The following is a 16,148-nucleotide window of genomic DNA, read 5'->3' as shown; positions in this document are numbered from 1 at the left end:
GTAGCCACCCGGAATTTCCGAGCCTTGGGAAAGAGTAAGGGCCGAAAAACCCATATCCGGCGAGGCGGGTGACGGACTCCAGAACCAATTATGGTTCCGACCGTTGGAGGAATAGGGTGGTTGGTCGGACATGTTTGCAAGAGAGAGTGTTTGAGAATTTGATAGAGAAAATGAGATTGAGGGAGTTGTTTGATGTGATTTATAGATGAAAAATGTGAATTTTGGTGTTTAAAAAAAATGAAAAAATAAATTTAAAGTAGGAAAAAATGGATATGTTTTATTGTTAAGTGAGATTTTTTTTTTTATTCAAATCTATTTTTCAAATTTTCCCAATTTTTTTTTTTTTACTTTCCAACAGTTATATTGAAGCCCAATTGCGGGTGCATGGTGGGGCTTCACAGCCCAACGTGGGCGCGCCATTTAGCCCAGGCGCGTGCATCCGTCAGTACAGTACAGGAGCTCTTTGCTAAGAGCAATATTGGGGGAATCAGATAGCTAAATTTGATCGATTCTCTCTCACTTTCCCTCTATTCATCGTCACCACCACCATTTTCACCCTCTCCAGACGTAGATACATTTTTTACAGTAACTATCATCCTAGGATTCACATCCTATCCCGGGATTAGAAATATCCATTCACCATTTTCAACACAAACACGTCGCATCGGACGGTGCTGGATCTGATACAAATCAGAAACTGAAGCAAGATGATTACGGATCTGGCGGCTCCGACCGCCCATGGGAATCTGGACGCACAAATTTCTCAGCTTATGCAGTGCAAACCCTTGTCTGAGCCCGAGGTTTTATTCTCTTCCTTTTCCTTTCGTTTGGTATTTATCGTTGACGTAAACCTATAAATCTGATAGATTCTATAAATTCTTGTCTTTGATGTGGTACTTCTCTCTTTTGTTATTATTGATTGGCCACACCACAGCTAATGTTTTGTTAGATAATTTTTTAAATAAAAATTCTTTTTTCTTCGAGGCATTTGATATATACTTAGGAGCTACTACCATTTTGAAAGGAATCTTGGAAAGAACAATCTTTAGAAGCTTGAGACGGCAAGTCAGTTCAATTTCTTTATAATTGGGTCTCAAATTGTAAGAGAATTTCCTTATAAGATTTGTTGTTTGATTGGGATGCTAATAATGGGGATAGGAGAATAAGATTCGACTTGTGTACCCGGATTTGGTACAGATCACTATTGCGTATGAGGGATAGAGAATTCTAATGATGATTTGGGTGAGTGAGAGAGAGAAAGCATATGGAGAAGATGCTCTCGAGTTGTGTGCATAAGTGGGAGTCTGGTTTTTAGGTACATTTAAGACTTAATCAGTTGAAGACTTGGAGTCCAATCTTGCACCGTACTACCAATGCACTACAATTGTATTTGCATTTATGAATTATGATATATATCCTCGGCACAGAAATCTTGTAATATAGGAGACTAGGAGGACTAAAATAGTAGTAATGGAGTAAAATCAGCTATTAGAGTGGAAACTTAAATGCAGCAATGAAACCTTCCATATGATTATCCTTAAGAAAATTTGTGAGGAATCAGTATGATGGTTGAACTTGAATCTATTATCAGACCACTGATGGGCAAGATATTGGGTTTGATATTTAATTTCATAAACCTGGGAGCTCTAAAAGAAATACCTAAAATTGAGTAGAGTCTGTCTTAGTGCTGTATGTGGTTTAGTATTCTACTATTGTGATTAGTGAAGAGAATCAATATGGAGTTACTGAACTTAAACAATGCTAGACTAGTTTTCAGTAAATTCAGTTGCTAGACGTAAAGTAAAATTATTCAGGTACTCAGTCTTAGTGTGTAAAAAATATCATATGAAGAAAGTGAGAGTTGGATCGTACTTATTATGTGACATCTACTATTTCTACTGTCTCAGTCTTGCATCTTGTTTGGTCACTATTATTCTTGCATCTTGTTATAGATTGAGACTTTCTATTCGTTTAAAATTGTAGGTTAGAACATTATGTGAGAAGGCTAAGGAGATACTAATGCAGGAAAGCAATGTCCAGGTATGTATTCTAGTTTATTTCGATTTGGCTTTACTATAGGTTGTTTTCTGTTGCTAATTATCGCTTCTAGGTTACATGGATGAATTCTGTTGTGCCCTGGCTTTTATATTAATCTCTTTCTTACTTGATGCAGCCTGTAAAAATTCCTGTGACAATTTGTGGTGATATTCATGGACAATTTCATGACCTTGCTGAACTATTCCGTATTGGAGGGAAGGTACTTATTGACTGGGACATTCATCTGCTTGGATTTATTGCAGGATTGGGCTCGAGGATGAGCTGTTTTATCATATATTAACAGCTCGAAATTGAATACAATCTTCACGTCATTAGTAGGTTTCTGTACTTCTATTTGATACTTGTGTGCCTCTAAAATCTGATACAGTAAATTTTTTAAAAATAAAGACTCTCTAGCCTGCATCTTTCTCTATTTCTGGTTCTCTGTAAGCCAATTACTGAGTTCTGAAGTTTCATAAAGTATTTCATCTAGCTTATCTGATTTCATGCTGACAATTGGTCTCAATATGTTTATGCTTTTAATTTCTGTGTGCTTCCTCAGTTTCTCATAGTACCGTGTTCTTTATTGGCAGTGTCCGGACACAAACTATTTATTTATGGGAGATTATGTTGATCGTGGGTACTATTCAGTTGAAACAGTTACTGTAAGTTCTATAAAATACATGACCTTGCCTTTATGGCATTACTGGCGTCTTGCTTTTGGATGACATGCTATGATAATGTATATAGCTGCTTTATAACTCATACCTCTCTCTGTTCTTTGTATTGTGATTATAATTTCTTTTCCTTTATCTACCCTTTTATTCCCTTTATGGGAAAGGGAGAGGCTGCAGTGGTGGAGAGAGTTGATCAATGTTGTGATAATACTCTAAAATTAAGATAATGTTTGCATCTAACCTTGCTTATTTTTACCCAAAAACTTTTAGTGAGAGAAGCTTATTAAATTATTTCCTGCAGCTACTAGTGGCTTTGAAAGTGCGTCATCCTCAACGTATCACAATTCTTAGAGGAAATCATGAAAGTAGACAGGTATTGATATTTTGCTTGATACAGAAATATATCCATCTTTTCTTGTTTTCAGATCCTTTTACTTTTAGATTATTGTGATTTAAAATGTAGGTTCATTTCTCTGCCATAAAAGTTTTGCACTAGTCCTTGTATCTTACGATAGTTTTAATTTACTTACCTGCAGATCACACAAGTCTATGGATTTTATGATGAATGTCTGAGGAAGTGAGTTTCTATTATATTCCTGTGCTATATGTTCTCAACTAGCTCTAGGATTTGATCTTGTGTGTGCTTGCATTTTCCTTTCTCCAAGTCTTTATACAATTATTCCTGTAACATAATGAGACATATTCCAAAATTATGCGTTTCTACTTTCTACAATACTTTAATGAGATCATTTTAAAATGTTTATATGTTTGCATTTGCTTAAAGTGTATCATTTTATGTTTTCCTGAATACTGTAAGCACAAATGCGATGATTATGTATAAGTAATATATATTGTAATTTATAAATGCGTGTGCCTTGGAAAAGTTTAATGTTGTGGAAATTAGGCTTTATATCATCATAAAAGTAAGTTATTTCATATATTTATGACAACTTGATTATCTAAAGGGCAGTGTGTTGCAGCAAAATGTGAGTTTTCTTTTGAGAGTATAGAGCTAAAAAAAACATAACTGTGTGAAACCCGTGGCCTCTGGTCATAGTTACCGCACTTTCTTGCTTTAAATAACATGAACGGCAAGTGCGTGATGATATATTATTTCGGTCATGTGTTGTTGGATATATCTTAAAGAGCCACTTTGGCTTGTCATATGCTCATCTAGTTTTCATTTGTTTTCTCTTGATTTGGCAAATGCTATGTACCATGAAAGTCCCTGTTTGATTGTAGGTATGGGAGTGCCAATGTTTGGAAGACATTCACTGACCTATTTGACTATTTTCCTTTGACTGCTTTGGTTAGTAGAGCTTCTTCCATATTATTGTTCAGTGCATTTGGTTAGGCACATGTTTAAATGAAAAAATGTTTCAGGTAAACTGCAATTATGTTTCACTTCATATTTATGAAATCATGTGCAGACCTGGTAAATGAAAGACCTATTGAATGATGGTCTCCAAATAGTATGTGATGAGTAAATGTGAGTTCAAGTCACGAAAATAATGATGCTGTATACAGATCTACTAGTTTTTTTTTTTTTTGGAAGGCTCAGAACTTTGAAATGCATTGATATGAAACTTATTATGTTGACCTAATCTTTTGAGTAGGTTGAATCAGAAATATTTTGTCTACATGGTGGATTATCCCCATCCATTGAAACCCTTAACAACATTAGAAACTTTGATCGTGTTCAAGAAGTTCCACATGAAGGTCCCATGTGTGATCTGTTGTGGTCTGATCCTGATGATCGATGTGGTTGGGGCATATCCCCACGTGGTGCTGGATATACTTTTGGTCAGGTACTTTCATCTACTGACTGTAAATTCTGTTCCTGGTTCCTTTTTTCAGCTGGTTAATTAGCTTCTTCAACAGGACATTTCGGAGCAATTCAACCACACTAACAATTTGAAGCTAATTGCTAGAGCTCATCAGCTGGTCATGGAGGGATATAACTGGGCACATGTAATACTGCAATTTTACATTGTATCTTTATCATCAGTAGTAAAGACTGGTTTTCTTAGATGATTTGCACCTGTGCCGCAGGAACAAAAAGTTGTCACAATTTTCAGTGCGCCTAATTATTGCTACCGCTGTGGTAATATGGCATCCATTTTGGAAGTTGATGATTGCAGGGAGCATACATTTATCCAGGTTCTACACGTATCCAATCTTGTCTTCTCCTTCTATACCGCTATCTTTCTGTTACCTTGTGATATCGTACTTGCAGTTTGAGCCAGCTCCAAGGAGAGGGGAACCCGATGTGACCCGGAGAACGCCTGATTATTTCTTGTAGAGCTGACTGTTGCCATGTCTTGTTATATGCACGACAGTGACAGGGGCATTTACCGAGATCTGAGTTTCAAAGAGGCTTGACAGTAATACACAAGGTCGTTTAGGGTCCCTAGCGTTGGGAAGTTGGGTTAGGGATGATGCTTCTGTTTGTTGTCCTTCGTAATTTTTCTTTTTCACTGTTCTACTTTTTTCTTTTAATGATTTTATTTTGTACGTTTTCCTTTGTATTCACGTTTAATCGTTGCCGTTCAGTAGAGACAATTACAGACAGACGTTCTGTATAACAGTACAAGAGGGGAGCTTTCTCTTAGTTTCTTTCTCATTTTTGTCTTCTCATTCTAAATAGAGAGAACTGACTTCTTATTTATTACAATTGCATTTATATGATATAGCCAGTCAGTTTAAAACCCGAGATTTTATCAATTCCACAAGTTAAAATAATATTGAGCCATTGTTATTTACATTGCAATTGAATTTGGTAAGATTGAATATTGAAAACCTGTGTTTTTATAATTAAGAACTTGGGTTTTGAATTGTTATGGTATTGAAAAAGTAATTCCTATAACTTGGGTTTATACTATTCAATTTGAATATACTCTCTTTGTCCAAAAAAAATAGACAAAGAGCGTGAATGCCACGAGTTTTAATATATAATAGGTAAACTAATCTAAAAAGGTATTGCATCTGATTTGAGCTTTCTTATGGTATCAGAAAGGTAAACGCATATTTCTCTTGAAGTATATTACGAAATTATTATTTTTAATTAATAGGTCTAATAGACTGACTAAGAGCATCCATAATAGAGGACGTCCGACTGGCAAGCGGCTTGTCCGTCGGGGACGTCCACTATTGGAGCGGGCGACGGACGAGAGGTTGTCCATGGTCAAGCGTGGACGTCCGTCGGGTTGTCCGTCCTCTCGTCCGCTATTATGGTAGGCGACGGAGTCTCGGCGGACTAGAGCATTTTTTAAATTTTTCTAAATTTTTTTTTTCAAAACTCTATATATACAGCTCGTTGCACTTTGATAGGGCCCGTTTCAAGCATGGTTTAATTGTGGTTATTACACTAATTGGGGCGTTGATGTTAGAAATAGTGGAAGATTTAACTGTGCAGGAATTGAAAAGCAATGAAATGGTAGTGTGCAATGATCGAGTGGTGCAGAAGGCAAAAATGACCCAAAATTGGGATGAACTGATCAAGTGAACAAAATGACCATCCCGAGTAGCTGTGTAAACTGATCAAGGGAGCGATTGGACCATGCCAAGTAGCGGTACAAACTGATCAAGAGAGTCCGATACACACTGGAAGTTACAAAAGGATGAGTCAGATGAGAGAAAAGGAGTGTCCTTTTCAGCAAGAGCATTAATGCCAAATCATGAGGATCTTGCTATAGAGATTGGTGCCAAGCTGCCCTATATATAGAGGAATAAAATGGAAAGAAAGAGAGGACTTATTTCAAATCATCTACGATCAGGAGAAAACTCATCTTCATACACCACGTAATTAGCAAGCATGGAGCAAGGAGGTTAGACAGTAGTTGGAGACAAGTTCTACTGCAACAACACTCTCTTCTTCCTCATCTTGGAGGGAGAGAGCTTAGTTTAAAGAGAAACTTTTGTTCGTTCATGATTTTTCTAAGTTCCGAAGAGTTGATACACTCGATATCTTTTTTTCGTTTTAGCTTTATGGGATACATTTCTGAATCTGCTGTTATTTTAAGATCTGCTGTTATTTTAAGTTTTCCTTTAGTTAACTCTTGTTACAAGTTTATTTCGGCGATTTGATCTTTGAATCTAAAGTTTCGATTGTTGTTTAAATCTGAATTGTTGGAGATTTGTTGATTGAAATGAAGTTTATGATGGAAGTTTGTTTGGATCTGGAGTTTTCGAAGATGGCATTTGTTATGTTTATACTTGGTTATGTTTGAATGTTTCTAATTATTTAGATCTAGGTTTGCAGTATTACGATCATTATTCGTTGTTTAAGATTTAGTTGTTCCTATTTAGATTTACGTCGATCTAAGCTTTACACATGTCAGCTTGCATGAAATTAGAATAGACACCGTTGATCTGCTTTCTTTTCGTTTAAATTGAATGGATCAAGTTTTGATTTGTTTGATTCCCTATTTTGCGCTACATGCTCTGTTTAGATCTACCATAGTAGTTTAGCTAGTCTATTTTGGTTGTTTGGAGAAGAAGAAGATCGGAGTTAGTTAGCATAGCCATCTCTGTCACCTTTTGCTTGTTTCAGCATTATTTGCGGCACTTTTCTCGAGTCATTGGTCCCATTTCACTTTATGCAGGGTACCTTTCGTCGTTAAGTTTAGTTGATCAGTTGGGGATAGGAATGGTTCAGTCAGTTTAAGCCTAGTCTAGTTTAGTTGATCAGTTAAATAGAAGTCAGTCTTAGTCGTTCAGTCCAGTACAGTAAACTTAACCCACTTTCAAAGCGTGGCAGCAGCCGATTTCCAAAACGTCCCAAACACAAGTAAAACACCTTCATCTCTATGGGATCTGACCCTTACTTCCCTTTACTAATTAATAGTATTGTGGGTTAAGGTCTTGAAAGTCGTTCTCGTTCTCGTTTGCACACCCGACGACAAGTAGATTGTTTAGGAGTTGTCTTGATCAGTTGATCAGCATCTTCTCGATCAGTCTGCTTATATTTGCTTTTCATACTAGAGCAAAAGAGAGACACGAACTAAAACTTCCACACTTCATTTCATTTGCACCACTTATATTAACGAGTTTCTCTTCGCTCTCTACATTTCTCATTTGATCGGTAGATCCAAAAATGGCTAGTAGTAGTGGTGGGGATGCTGACGTAAGGCGGCGAATTAACGAAGAGTTGCGGGCTTATACGTCCGCGGTGATAAATCGGTTGATACAACTGCACTTGCAGCAGTTGGTAGTACCTTGCCCCATCCATAATCGAGCTGTAATACCCCGGGATCACATTGTTGTCCACCAACGGTTGTTTGACGACTACTTCGCTAGCAGCCACGGTTTAGGGAGAACTTTTTTCGGCTGCGTTTTAGGATGCACCGAGATCTATTTATGAATATCATGAACGCTTTAGAGCGTCGATACAAGTATTTCAGTAGCAGCATGGCTTAAGGTTTAGGGCTCCCTCCGTCCCTCTACTACAGAGGGACGGAGGGAGTACTATCTTAATTTTTTTATTTAATAATATTATTATTGCACTTTCTTCGTCCGTATTCGTGTCGAATTTTTAATTCTGTATTTGTGAATTTGTTTATTGTGCTAGGCTATTGGGATGTCCTAGTGCTAGTCCACTATTGTGCAGTGAGATGTCCTAGTGATGTGACAAGGCAGTGGGATGTTTTGGGGATGTACTAGTGCTTGTCCGCCGGGATGTCAACACTATTGTGGATGCTCTAAGTTTTTTTTGAAGGGGGCAAGAACTTGGGTTGGAAAAACCCTTCATCTTCTTTTATTTATTTTTTCATTCCCCTAAATGATGCATATGTGTTATCATGTTTTCGCATATTGAGATGCAGGTCGTCACGAAGAAGGTACTCCCTCAGTAGTCACCAAGGAAGTCGGACTTCTCACCTCTTAGAAGCAAGAATATCATTGTCTCACCCAATCTTCTAATTAAGCCAGTGAATCGTACGAAACTATCAAATGATACTACTAGTAGCTTTCTTGGTGATTTCAGGTTCCCCAAAAAGGTCTGAACTAAGAATCTTGTGTGACGATCTGCAGTCCGTGCATTAGAAGTTCACATTCGAAGGCTTGTATATTCTCTCTGTCTACATGCTTCAGCACCTGTGTGAAATTCTTGCATGCTACCTTGTTTTGAGGACATGCAGCTAAAATGCAAAGGGTGGGGCAGAATTTCTGCCATCGTTCATGTCAAGTTTAATGTTTTTTAATCCCCTTCATTTTTATATGCTGAATATTTACTCCCATGAAAAGCCATTTTGATATTGAGCGGGCAAAAGGTCTATTTTGTGCAATCATCACATGAACTCCTATTAGGTGCCACGGAATGAAATTCTAGCTTTACATAGTTTCATTCATCTAAATGTAAAGTTTTATGTTTTCTAGTCTGCTGACATTTTTTGCAGCATGTTCATAGAGCTGTGTGAGTTAGCAGATAAAGATACATCTGGTCCATTAGTAGAACAATTTTTGAGCGTTCATGAGAGCATCAAAAAGGCCTTTGGGGTTGTTAGAACCCTTATAAATATCAGGTCTTTTGATGCAAATGATAGTACTGATTCAGCTTTAAGGTTCTGAATCATAAATTTTCTTCAAGCTGCAGTTGAGACAGATATTTCCAACTTCTCTTTATACGGAAAACGAGGCGAAAAGGGCATAGAAAACAATTGTGAGAAAACTGACACGGTGAAATGTTCCATCAAAACCAAGCAAAGCCCTCTCATTTTCACGTTCCTGGTTCTTAGATTACTTGGAAGTTTCCGTAAATTGTGGTATTGGATTGAGGAGGGAAGGGACATCTCAGATGGCACGAGTAAACCAGTGGTTGATGGTGCGTTGAAAAAGAGATAAAGGTGATGAGAGGATAGAGATGCTGAGAAAAGAGTTATATCTGTTTCTTCTTGACAATGTTGATTAAGAAGCTCACTGCTTAATATAAAGCTGACCTAACCAAGTTACGGCTGCATCTGTTGCTGCACTGGTTCGCATTTAGTTTAGATCAGCTATTTGTCCAGGTTTTACTTTCTGGACTCCAATGATCTACTTTTAACTCTGCTGATTATTTCTAATCTTAACTTAGCTTGAGGAGTAGAGAAAAGAATTGTATAGATTGTTGTTCTTTCTCCAACAAGAGTAAAATTTAGCCTTTTTATGAAAGTATTAAACCTGTCTCTCTTTCTCTGTTATTATACTGTAATTACATTATACTGCTGCAGAGAAAGTGGTAACAAAGTATATTGTTCAGCACAAATGACTCCTAGAACTAGAAGAATGGACACTGTAGTAGAAGAGTTCTAACTTTTGTGAGTAGGTAGATATGCAGACACTGAGTCTTCGTTTCTGGATGATGTTGATTTCGCCTTGGCCAAGGCTTTCATCCCCTTGCAGGAGTTCATATGTGATTGCAGTTTCTCCGGTTTAAATGTCTTCCCACATTGCCTGCCATCAAAACATAAATCTCTATATGATCAAAGCATGCAAATATTTCAGCAGGAGGAAACGTACGAGCAGTTAGGCCCGTAGAGTGGCCAAGCAACATGAGGCTTCTCCTTGGCAGGCGCAGGATCCCTCACCCCGTCGGCTGAGTTACCTGAGCACGTCTTCAAGAGTGGCTTATACCACTGGCTGGCCATCACCACGACTGAGTCATTTGTATCTACGCCACCACAGCTGATGAAATTCCGGAATAGACCACCAGAACGGCTCTTTCTGTGATGGGGTTTATCGGATGTGGCAGCTGTTTTACGAATGCCCTTGATGCTGATTATCTCGAGTTTGTTAGTCTTCCTCTTCTTTTGGTTCGATACAGCTTCCCGGTTGGATCTGTGAGAGCTCTCTTCTAGTATGTGGTTCACTGAATCATCTGCTGAGGTGGATGTTTGTGATCCAACGCTTGGTGTTTCTGATGAGGCATAGTTGGAGCTGTCTGATGAATGGATGTCAGTGGCAGTGGGTGATGCTATCTGCATATCTTTTGATGAATCTTGAAGTGGTTTTTGCCTATGTGTTGAGATTTCTATCAAACAGCCAAGAATCAAGATCAATGATTCCTAGAAAATAAACATTTATATATGGAGTAGTTTTACCTATGTTGTGATTAGTGGAGAGAATTTCAGAGCCTTTGATGACATATTCATTGTCTGAGATGGGAGTAACTAGGTCGTCATCTAGTATGTCTTGCCATACGTAGCCTGCCTTGTATGTCCTGCAACAAAATCAGAGAGATTTTTTAAGTTGTCACATGGATGTAAGTAATAAAGTAAATGTTTGCCTACCTCTTGTAAGACCAAGCAAATGATTCTGGCATGTCTTTTCCTCGCAATTCTCCCAACCATCTCTTGATGTCTAGTTCATATAATTTCATTTAATTATTTATATAGTGAGAGAAAAATAAATAAATACATACGTACCTCTGAGTCGAACACCATTATTGGAGAGATGATGGATTCGAATAAGATGAGGATGTTCGTTGCAACCGTTTCGACTTAGAAAGTATAGTATTTGAAGTCGCCTCACTTGTGCACCACCTTTTGCCTCCATTATTCTCCTAATAATTCGATCATTTTATTTTATCAAATACTCAATTATTCAAACATTTAGGACGAAATGTAAGCTGAAAAATAAATGAGATGTATGGAGGAGAAGAAGAAGAAGATATGAATGATAGTGATAGAGATGGAAAATCTCATACCTTCTGACTATTCGTCCATTGTGAAAATCCGTATATTCCATCTGGCCAAAATTTCCAAACCGAATGAACTTAAAACTCAAAATATTCTCACAATCAATCACCTGCAATTACTTAAACGTTTTCTAATATACTCCTGTTCCTGTATAAACATAAAAACTTACAGCTGCTGATCCTTTTCTTGAAGCGGGGTCAAAATCAAAATTTGATTAAGAAAGAATTCAACTTCTTTGTCTTCCCTAAAACACACAAATACGAGTGAAAGGAATGAATTCATTTATGCAAGTGAAAAAGAGAAAGTCATTACCTAGGATATTCAGATGATGCTAAGATATTACCAAAAACAAGGCCAGATACGTGCGTGCCGTTTCAGCTGTGAGGAATATATATAGTGGTGAATGATACAAAATACCTGTCTCTTATTATACTATGGGCCATGGAATATTTATGGTCTGATGTTGTTCGGGTCAAATAGATCGGTTCAAGTGTATAAATCCACATTTCATTTACATACACTTGGAAAATATTAATTCTGACATTTGTTTTGTTGATTTGGACTATTTCATCAAACCAAGCTGATCCTAAATTGGTTAAGCATGCATACAAGAGGTTATATTCACTACTTTAATTTAAACTATATGAAATGAAAATTATGAAATAATATAGGTTATTGTTTGTTTACTAGTATATAGTATGCAGTTGGGTGGTCGACCATAATTGTGAACATACCATCTACCATAACCACAATTTTGAATCCATACAGTTTTTGGTTTGGTTGGAAATTTAGTTTATTAGTAATATATAATGAGATTGGGTGATAGTAACATAATAACAGCTGCCTCTGCAGAAAAGAATGAAAAAAAAAAAAGAAAAAAAAGAATTAAGGAATAGGAGAAGGTGATCGGCCATTATTAGAGCAGATATGCAGATCCATTATTTTAATTAAATTAAGTATGTAATTGTATATTTGTTTAATTAGGTTGAAGTTTGGTTGTGATTGTTCTATTTCGTCGCTGGTTCGTTGCCCATTACATTATTGTTCCCAAAACATAATTTTTAACTCTTCTTTACATGTACTCCACAAACACGAATCCTGACTTCTTGGATGGTTACTAATTTTAAGATAGTTATAACTTGGAATATATAAGTTGATTTATAGTAGGATTATAAAAATACAAGAAACTCAAAGCCACCATATAAGTAAAACGAAGAAACCCTCACCATTTTTGTAGATTTCTTTAAATAGTATTTCTCCATAATCAAACAGAATTTACAAAAAATGTAGGTTGGTTACCAAACATGTTTACGGTAATTACCAGATAGTTTGAGCATAAAGTCAAGCTAAAACAAATTATGGAGTAGATAGAGTGTTTTTTAAGAGTTTAATTATAAGCTTTTGAATAATATCTATCAAAATGAGTTTTAAATTATATTGATTATATTCTGCAAACAAAATCAATAAACGCATCGAGATTCTTTATTTTTCATATCAGATATAATAGGTCTATTACTTTTAGATTATTTTATACTAGTACTCCACTATTTAAAAATAAACAAAATGTTTTGAATAAGCCCAACCTTTGAGTGGGCTATCATTCCCATTTGGGCTATAAAGCCTCCTAGTATGTCCTCTAATTTGGTCTAGAAAGCCCAATTTGCATGATTAACTTTAGAGGGTTAAAATTGTTTTAAACCTTATTTTTTTAATTGCAATTTAAACAGAAAACTAGTGTCACACCTCAACCAGTTTTAATTTTTTTCACTAATTTAAAACTTTTAATTAAATAAATTTGTAACTAAAATAATACGATTACTCCGGAATACTACTGAATTTCTGTAGGACATTATATTATATAGTTGTACATTTTATTTTAAAATTTTAATTAAATGATTTAAATAAAATTAACATAATATATGGTCGTTCAAATTAAATAAAAAAAAATGAAGACTGCTATCGATACGATATGATTAAATTACATCACTAAAGTATCACAGACAGTCTAAAGGTAAAGTAAACGACGACATAAATACAGCAAGCTACTCTGAAATAATAAAATGATTCATTACCAGGAGAAGTTGACAAGTCAACCATATTACATGAATTGATAAACAGAACCCACAATAAGAACAGTTCAGCTGTTATATATCCAGCAACTATTTACCCCCTTCTATAGACAGGAACTCTGCTACATGGCCTACAACTGGCCTTCTGCCACAACAAACTTGAACTACGATACTATACAACAAGGAATGTGAAACGATGTTGCTTCTGATTGCATGAACTCGGTTTACTTAGTTTCGTCATGTTGGGCTATAACGTAAATGTTTCTCATAAAAGTCTATGAGCTGCATCATATTTGGAGAAAGAATAACAGAGATTGGTTATGCTTTCAGAGATATAAGGTTCATAGATGATCAAGTGCATGATTTCTCAAAGAAAATATACAGGAAAACTTACCAAAAGTGGATTGTTAGCTTTCAAAAATTTGTTATCCACTATAACTTTGGTTCCATCAGACCTGCACCAGAATGAAATCATTGTAGCAGAAGAAACGTTCACAAAGTTTGCCTACATATGGGAAGAACAAAAAGGTAGTACAAAATTTAATCCAAAACATTGCAGACTAACTTTGCGCTTGCAACCCCCATTTATCATCATATGGACCATATCGTTAGGTTATTGAAAGGATTTTGAACAATTATGAATGTAAAAAAGCCAATAGCAATGGCCCCACTGAGGAAATAATTTAAGAAAACTTTATTGGTCATACAAGTCCATGTAAGTCAAGATATGGGTGTCTTGAGGTTGTGTGCCTCTCAGACTAAAATTACATTAGAAGACATAAATAATCAAATTATGTTTAGGGCATTGGTACTTCTATAGATTATAACATGGGAAGGAACAACACATAGAATTGTATGGTCAAGAGAATAACAAATGCATAAAACTAAAATGAACACTTGTGAAAAATAGTGGTGAAGGCCGTGACTTCATAGCTATTTCCCTTTTTAAATTATAATACTATCATCTTTAGTGTATATGGTATACTTGAATAAGATAAAAAACAAAATTATGCAATTTATTAAAAGAAATGAAGTGGCAATCGGCACTGAATCACAAACCTTATGGCCTCGAAGGCTACCAGGACTTCTTGGGCATTGTTAGATATGGAAGCCTTATAGCTTATGGGCTTGACAATTTCAGTGATGGAGCACATGCTTTTGGAATCTTCATGTTTACTCTTGCAACTCATATTGTTTCCAAGAAACTCTGGCTGTTGAACAAGTGAAGCACATGCCAAGATTTCATTTGATGCATTATCCATGGAGCAGAATTCTGGATCTTTCTTGAACCTCTTGACAAAACCAGATTTCCTCTTTTTAGCTCCAGTGAAACGACCTAAATGGACTGAATCGATCTTACTCAATCCATTCGCCAAGGTATCTCCTCCTGCTAGTTGGACTTCTTGGGATGTTTTAGCAACTCTATCAGTGTCTTCTGAACTTACCACCATCGCTCCTTTCAGTTCACACAGTTTCAAATCCAACTCATTTAGCTCATTATCTTCATCTCTTGTAGCAGAACCCATTTTCACACCATTCTCATTCACTCTGTTGGAGGTTTTTACACTTTTTGTGACACTGATATTATTCGCATCAATCCCATTTGTACAACTCAAGTCATTTAGCGTGGAAAAGGAGATTGGCTCCTCTGGAATCCTGATTACATGAGAGGGCATATTATAAGTAGCAGCTGCTGCAGGAGAATTCTGCTGCTGCTGATGTTGTTGTTGATGATGATTATGATGATTCAGTTTTTTCTTGGTTTGAACGTTTGATACACCAGCCTTGCGCTTTCTCTTGCGTGTCCACCTACTTTTCCCAGATTTCAGACTACAGCAGATATTACAAGACAATGATTCGAAGCCAGAAAGAGGAAGGGGCAAAGAAAAGCACTAGTCAGGAACTCACAAATTACTGAATATTACTACTGATTAACAAACAAAGTAGCTAGAACTAAAAAGATAATAGAAGAATTTAGGAAAAACTATAGAAAATAGAACCTTTCTTCAAATGCATCAATAATATCAGAACACTGCAATAAATTCTCCACCGGCTCCCACGTATTCGCCGCCTCCGACCAGCCTCGCCTATTCAAAAACACCCAATTAACCGATTTATATAGAATTGAATGCATTTAAAGTTCCAAATCACTCACCATTTAATAAGATACTGCAATTGACCCTGCAATTTTGCCGCATTCCAATTAATCACTCAAATCCACTTCAAAATGTACTCTAAATTGAAAAGTAATTCACCTTCCGAACTCGTTTCCTGCGTACGGCTTCCATCTCGTAGAATCCATCGGCGAGCTTCGTCCGCACGCCCTCAATTTGAGCGTTTTCGTCCTGTTCGGAATCCTCTTCGTCCTCAACAGCATCCCCCGCATCTTCGCGCCTCCCGCTGTCCTCTGAACTTTTTTGGCGGTCCTCATCGCCGGCGTCGTTGAGGGCGGTTGGGAGCTCGGGCTGAACGGGGTCAGAATTGGTATTTCTCTTTTTCCCTCCTTTCATCTTTCTCTCTCGCAACAGAGCGAATTTCTCTCTCTAGAGTCGTGCTGAGGGTTTTACAATTTTACAAGCCTATTTTCGATCTTCATTACTCAATCAACTTTATCTCAATGGAGAAATTTATTTATTTTCTAGTAAAGTCACTGCTAATAAATCAATTTTTAGAGTGTTTTCAAAAAGATAAAA

The 16,148-nt window shown here is 36.6% G+C and overlaps 3 protein-coding genes across 5 annotated transcripts; 1 reads left to right on the top strand and 2 right to left on the bottom strand.

Annotated features, from left to right (window-relative positions):
- Nucleotides 1-457: 457 nt before the first annotated feature.
- LOC125222244 (serine/threonine-protein phosphatase PP2A-2 catalytic subunit-like) lies at nt 458-5,382 on the top strand. The gene is made up of 11 exons (XM_048124755.2): nt 458-800; nt 1,984-2,040; nt 2,174-2,257; nt 2,631-2,702; nt 3,016-3,087; nt 3,251-3,291; nt 3,957-4,023; nt 4,331-4,522; nt 4,596-4,685; nt 4,767-4,874; nt 4,951-5,382. Exons 1-11 carry the CDS (start codon nt 708-710, stop codon nt 5,014-5,016), a joined length of 942 nt encoding a protein of 313 aa, XP_047980712.1. The 5' UTR covers nt 458-707; the 3' UTR covers nt 5,017-5,382.
- A 4,451-nt stretch (nt 5,383-9,833) lies between these two features.
- On the bottom strand, nt 9,834-11,826 carry LOC125223916 (protein SOSEKI 1-like). 2 transcript variants are annotated; one of them, XM_048127224.2, is made up of 8 exons: nt 11,699-11,826; nt 11,556-11,630; nt 11,395-11,435; nt 11,114-11,250; nt 10,979-11,048; nt 10,790-10,908; nt 10,209-10,719; nt 9,834-10,142 (listed from the first exon to the last, which is right to left on the bottom strand). In XM_048127224.2, exons 3-8 carry the CDS (start codon nt 11,433-11,435, stop codon nt 9,998-10,000), a joined length of 1,023 nt encoding a protein of 340 aa, XP_047983181.1. In that variant the 5' UTR covers nt 11,556-11,630; nt 11,699-11,826; the 3' UTR covers nt 9,834-9,997. The 2 variants fall into 2 exon arrangements, with proteins under 2 accessions (XP_047983181.1, XP_088918465.1); XM_089062339.1 differs by having other exon boundaries at nt 10,294-10,719; nt 11,556-11,764.
- Nucleotides 11,827-13,429: 1,603 nt separating this feature from the next.
- LOC125221819 (chromo domain protein LHP1-like) lies at nt 13,430-16,107 on the bottom strand. 2 transcript variants are annotated; one of them, XM_048124089.2, is made up of 6 exons: nt 15,711-16,107; nt 15,611-15,636; nt 15,456-15,542; nt 14,515-15,285; nt 13,850-13,910; nt 13,430-13,737 (listed from the first exon to the last, which is right to left on the bottom strand). In XM_048124089.2, the coding sequence occupies exons 1-6, from the start codon at nt 15,963-15,965 to the stop codon at nt 13,693-13,695; spliced, it is 1,245 nt and encodes a 414-aa protein (XP_047980046.1). In that variant the 5' UTR covers nt 15,966-16,107; the 3' UTR covers nt 13,430-13,692. The 2 variants fall into 2 exon arrangements, with proteins under 2 accessions (XP_047980046.1, XP_047980047.1); XM_048124090.2 differs by lacking the exon at nt 15,611-15,636 and having other exon boundaries at nt 15,711-15,843.
- Between the last annotated feature and the right edge of the window lie 41 nt (nt 16,108-16,148).

This window comes from Salvia hispanica, chromosome 1 (genome assembly GCF_029641045.1).
Source record: "Salvia hispanica isolate PSC_SH4W2 chromosome 1, Shi_PSC_v1, whole genome shotgun sequence".
NCBI classification, from domain to species: Eukaryota; Viridiplantae; Streptophyta; class Magnoliopsida; order Lamiales; family Lamiaceae; genus Salvia; species Salvia hispanica.
Note: the sequence above shows the minus strand (reverse complement) of the source record. Positions and strands in the feature narration are given on the sequence as shown.

Bases quoted from the DNA above. Each gene is read 5' to 3' on its own strand.
- LOC125222244 (XM_048124755.2), top strand. From the start codon at position 708: ATGATTACGGATCTGGCGGCTCCGACCGCCCATGGGAATCTGGACGCA. The intron at 2,041-2,173 runs GTATGTATTCTA...TACTTGATGCAG, and splicing joins TGCAGGAAAGCAATGTCCAG to CCTGTAAAAATTCCTGTGAC. The intron at 2,703-3,015 runs GTAAGTTCTATA...TATTTCCTGCAG, and splicing joins ATTCAGTTGAAACAGTTACT to CTACTAGTGGCTTTGAAAGT.
- LOC125223916 (XM_048127224.2), bottom strand. From the start codon at position 11,435: ATGGAATATACGGATTTTCACAATGGACGAATAGTCAGAAG. The intron at 11,251-11,394 runs GTATGAGATTTT...TCGAATTATTAG, and splicing joins AATGGACGAATAGTCAGAAG to GAGAATAATGGAGGCAAAAG. The intron at 10,720-10,789 runs GTAAAACTACTC...GCTGTTTGATAG, and splicing joins CTCCACTAATCACAACATAG to AAATCTCAACACATAGGCAA.
- LOC125221819 (XM_048124089.2), bottom strand. From the start codon at position 15,965: ATGAAAGGAGGGAAAAAGAGAAATACCAATTCTGACCCCGTTCAGCCC. The intron at 15,637-15,710 runs GTGAATTACTTT...GCAAAATTGCAG, and splicing joins GCAGGAAACGAGTTCGGAAG to GGTCAATTGCAGTATCTTAT. The intron at 13,911-14,514 runs GTTTGTGATTCA...ATTCTGGTGCAG, and splicing joins GTAGCCTTCGAGGCCATAAG to GTCTGATGGAACCAAAGTTA.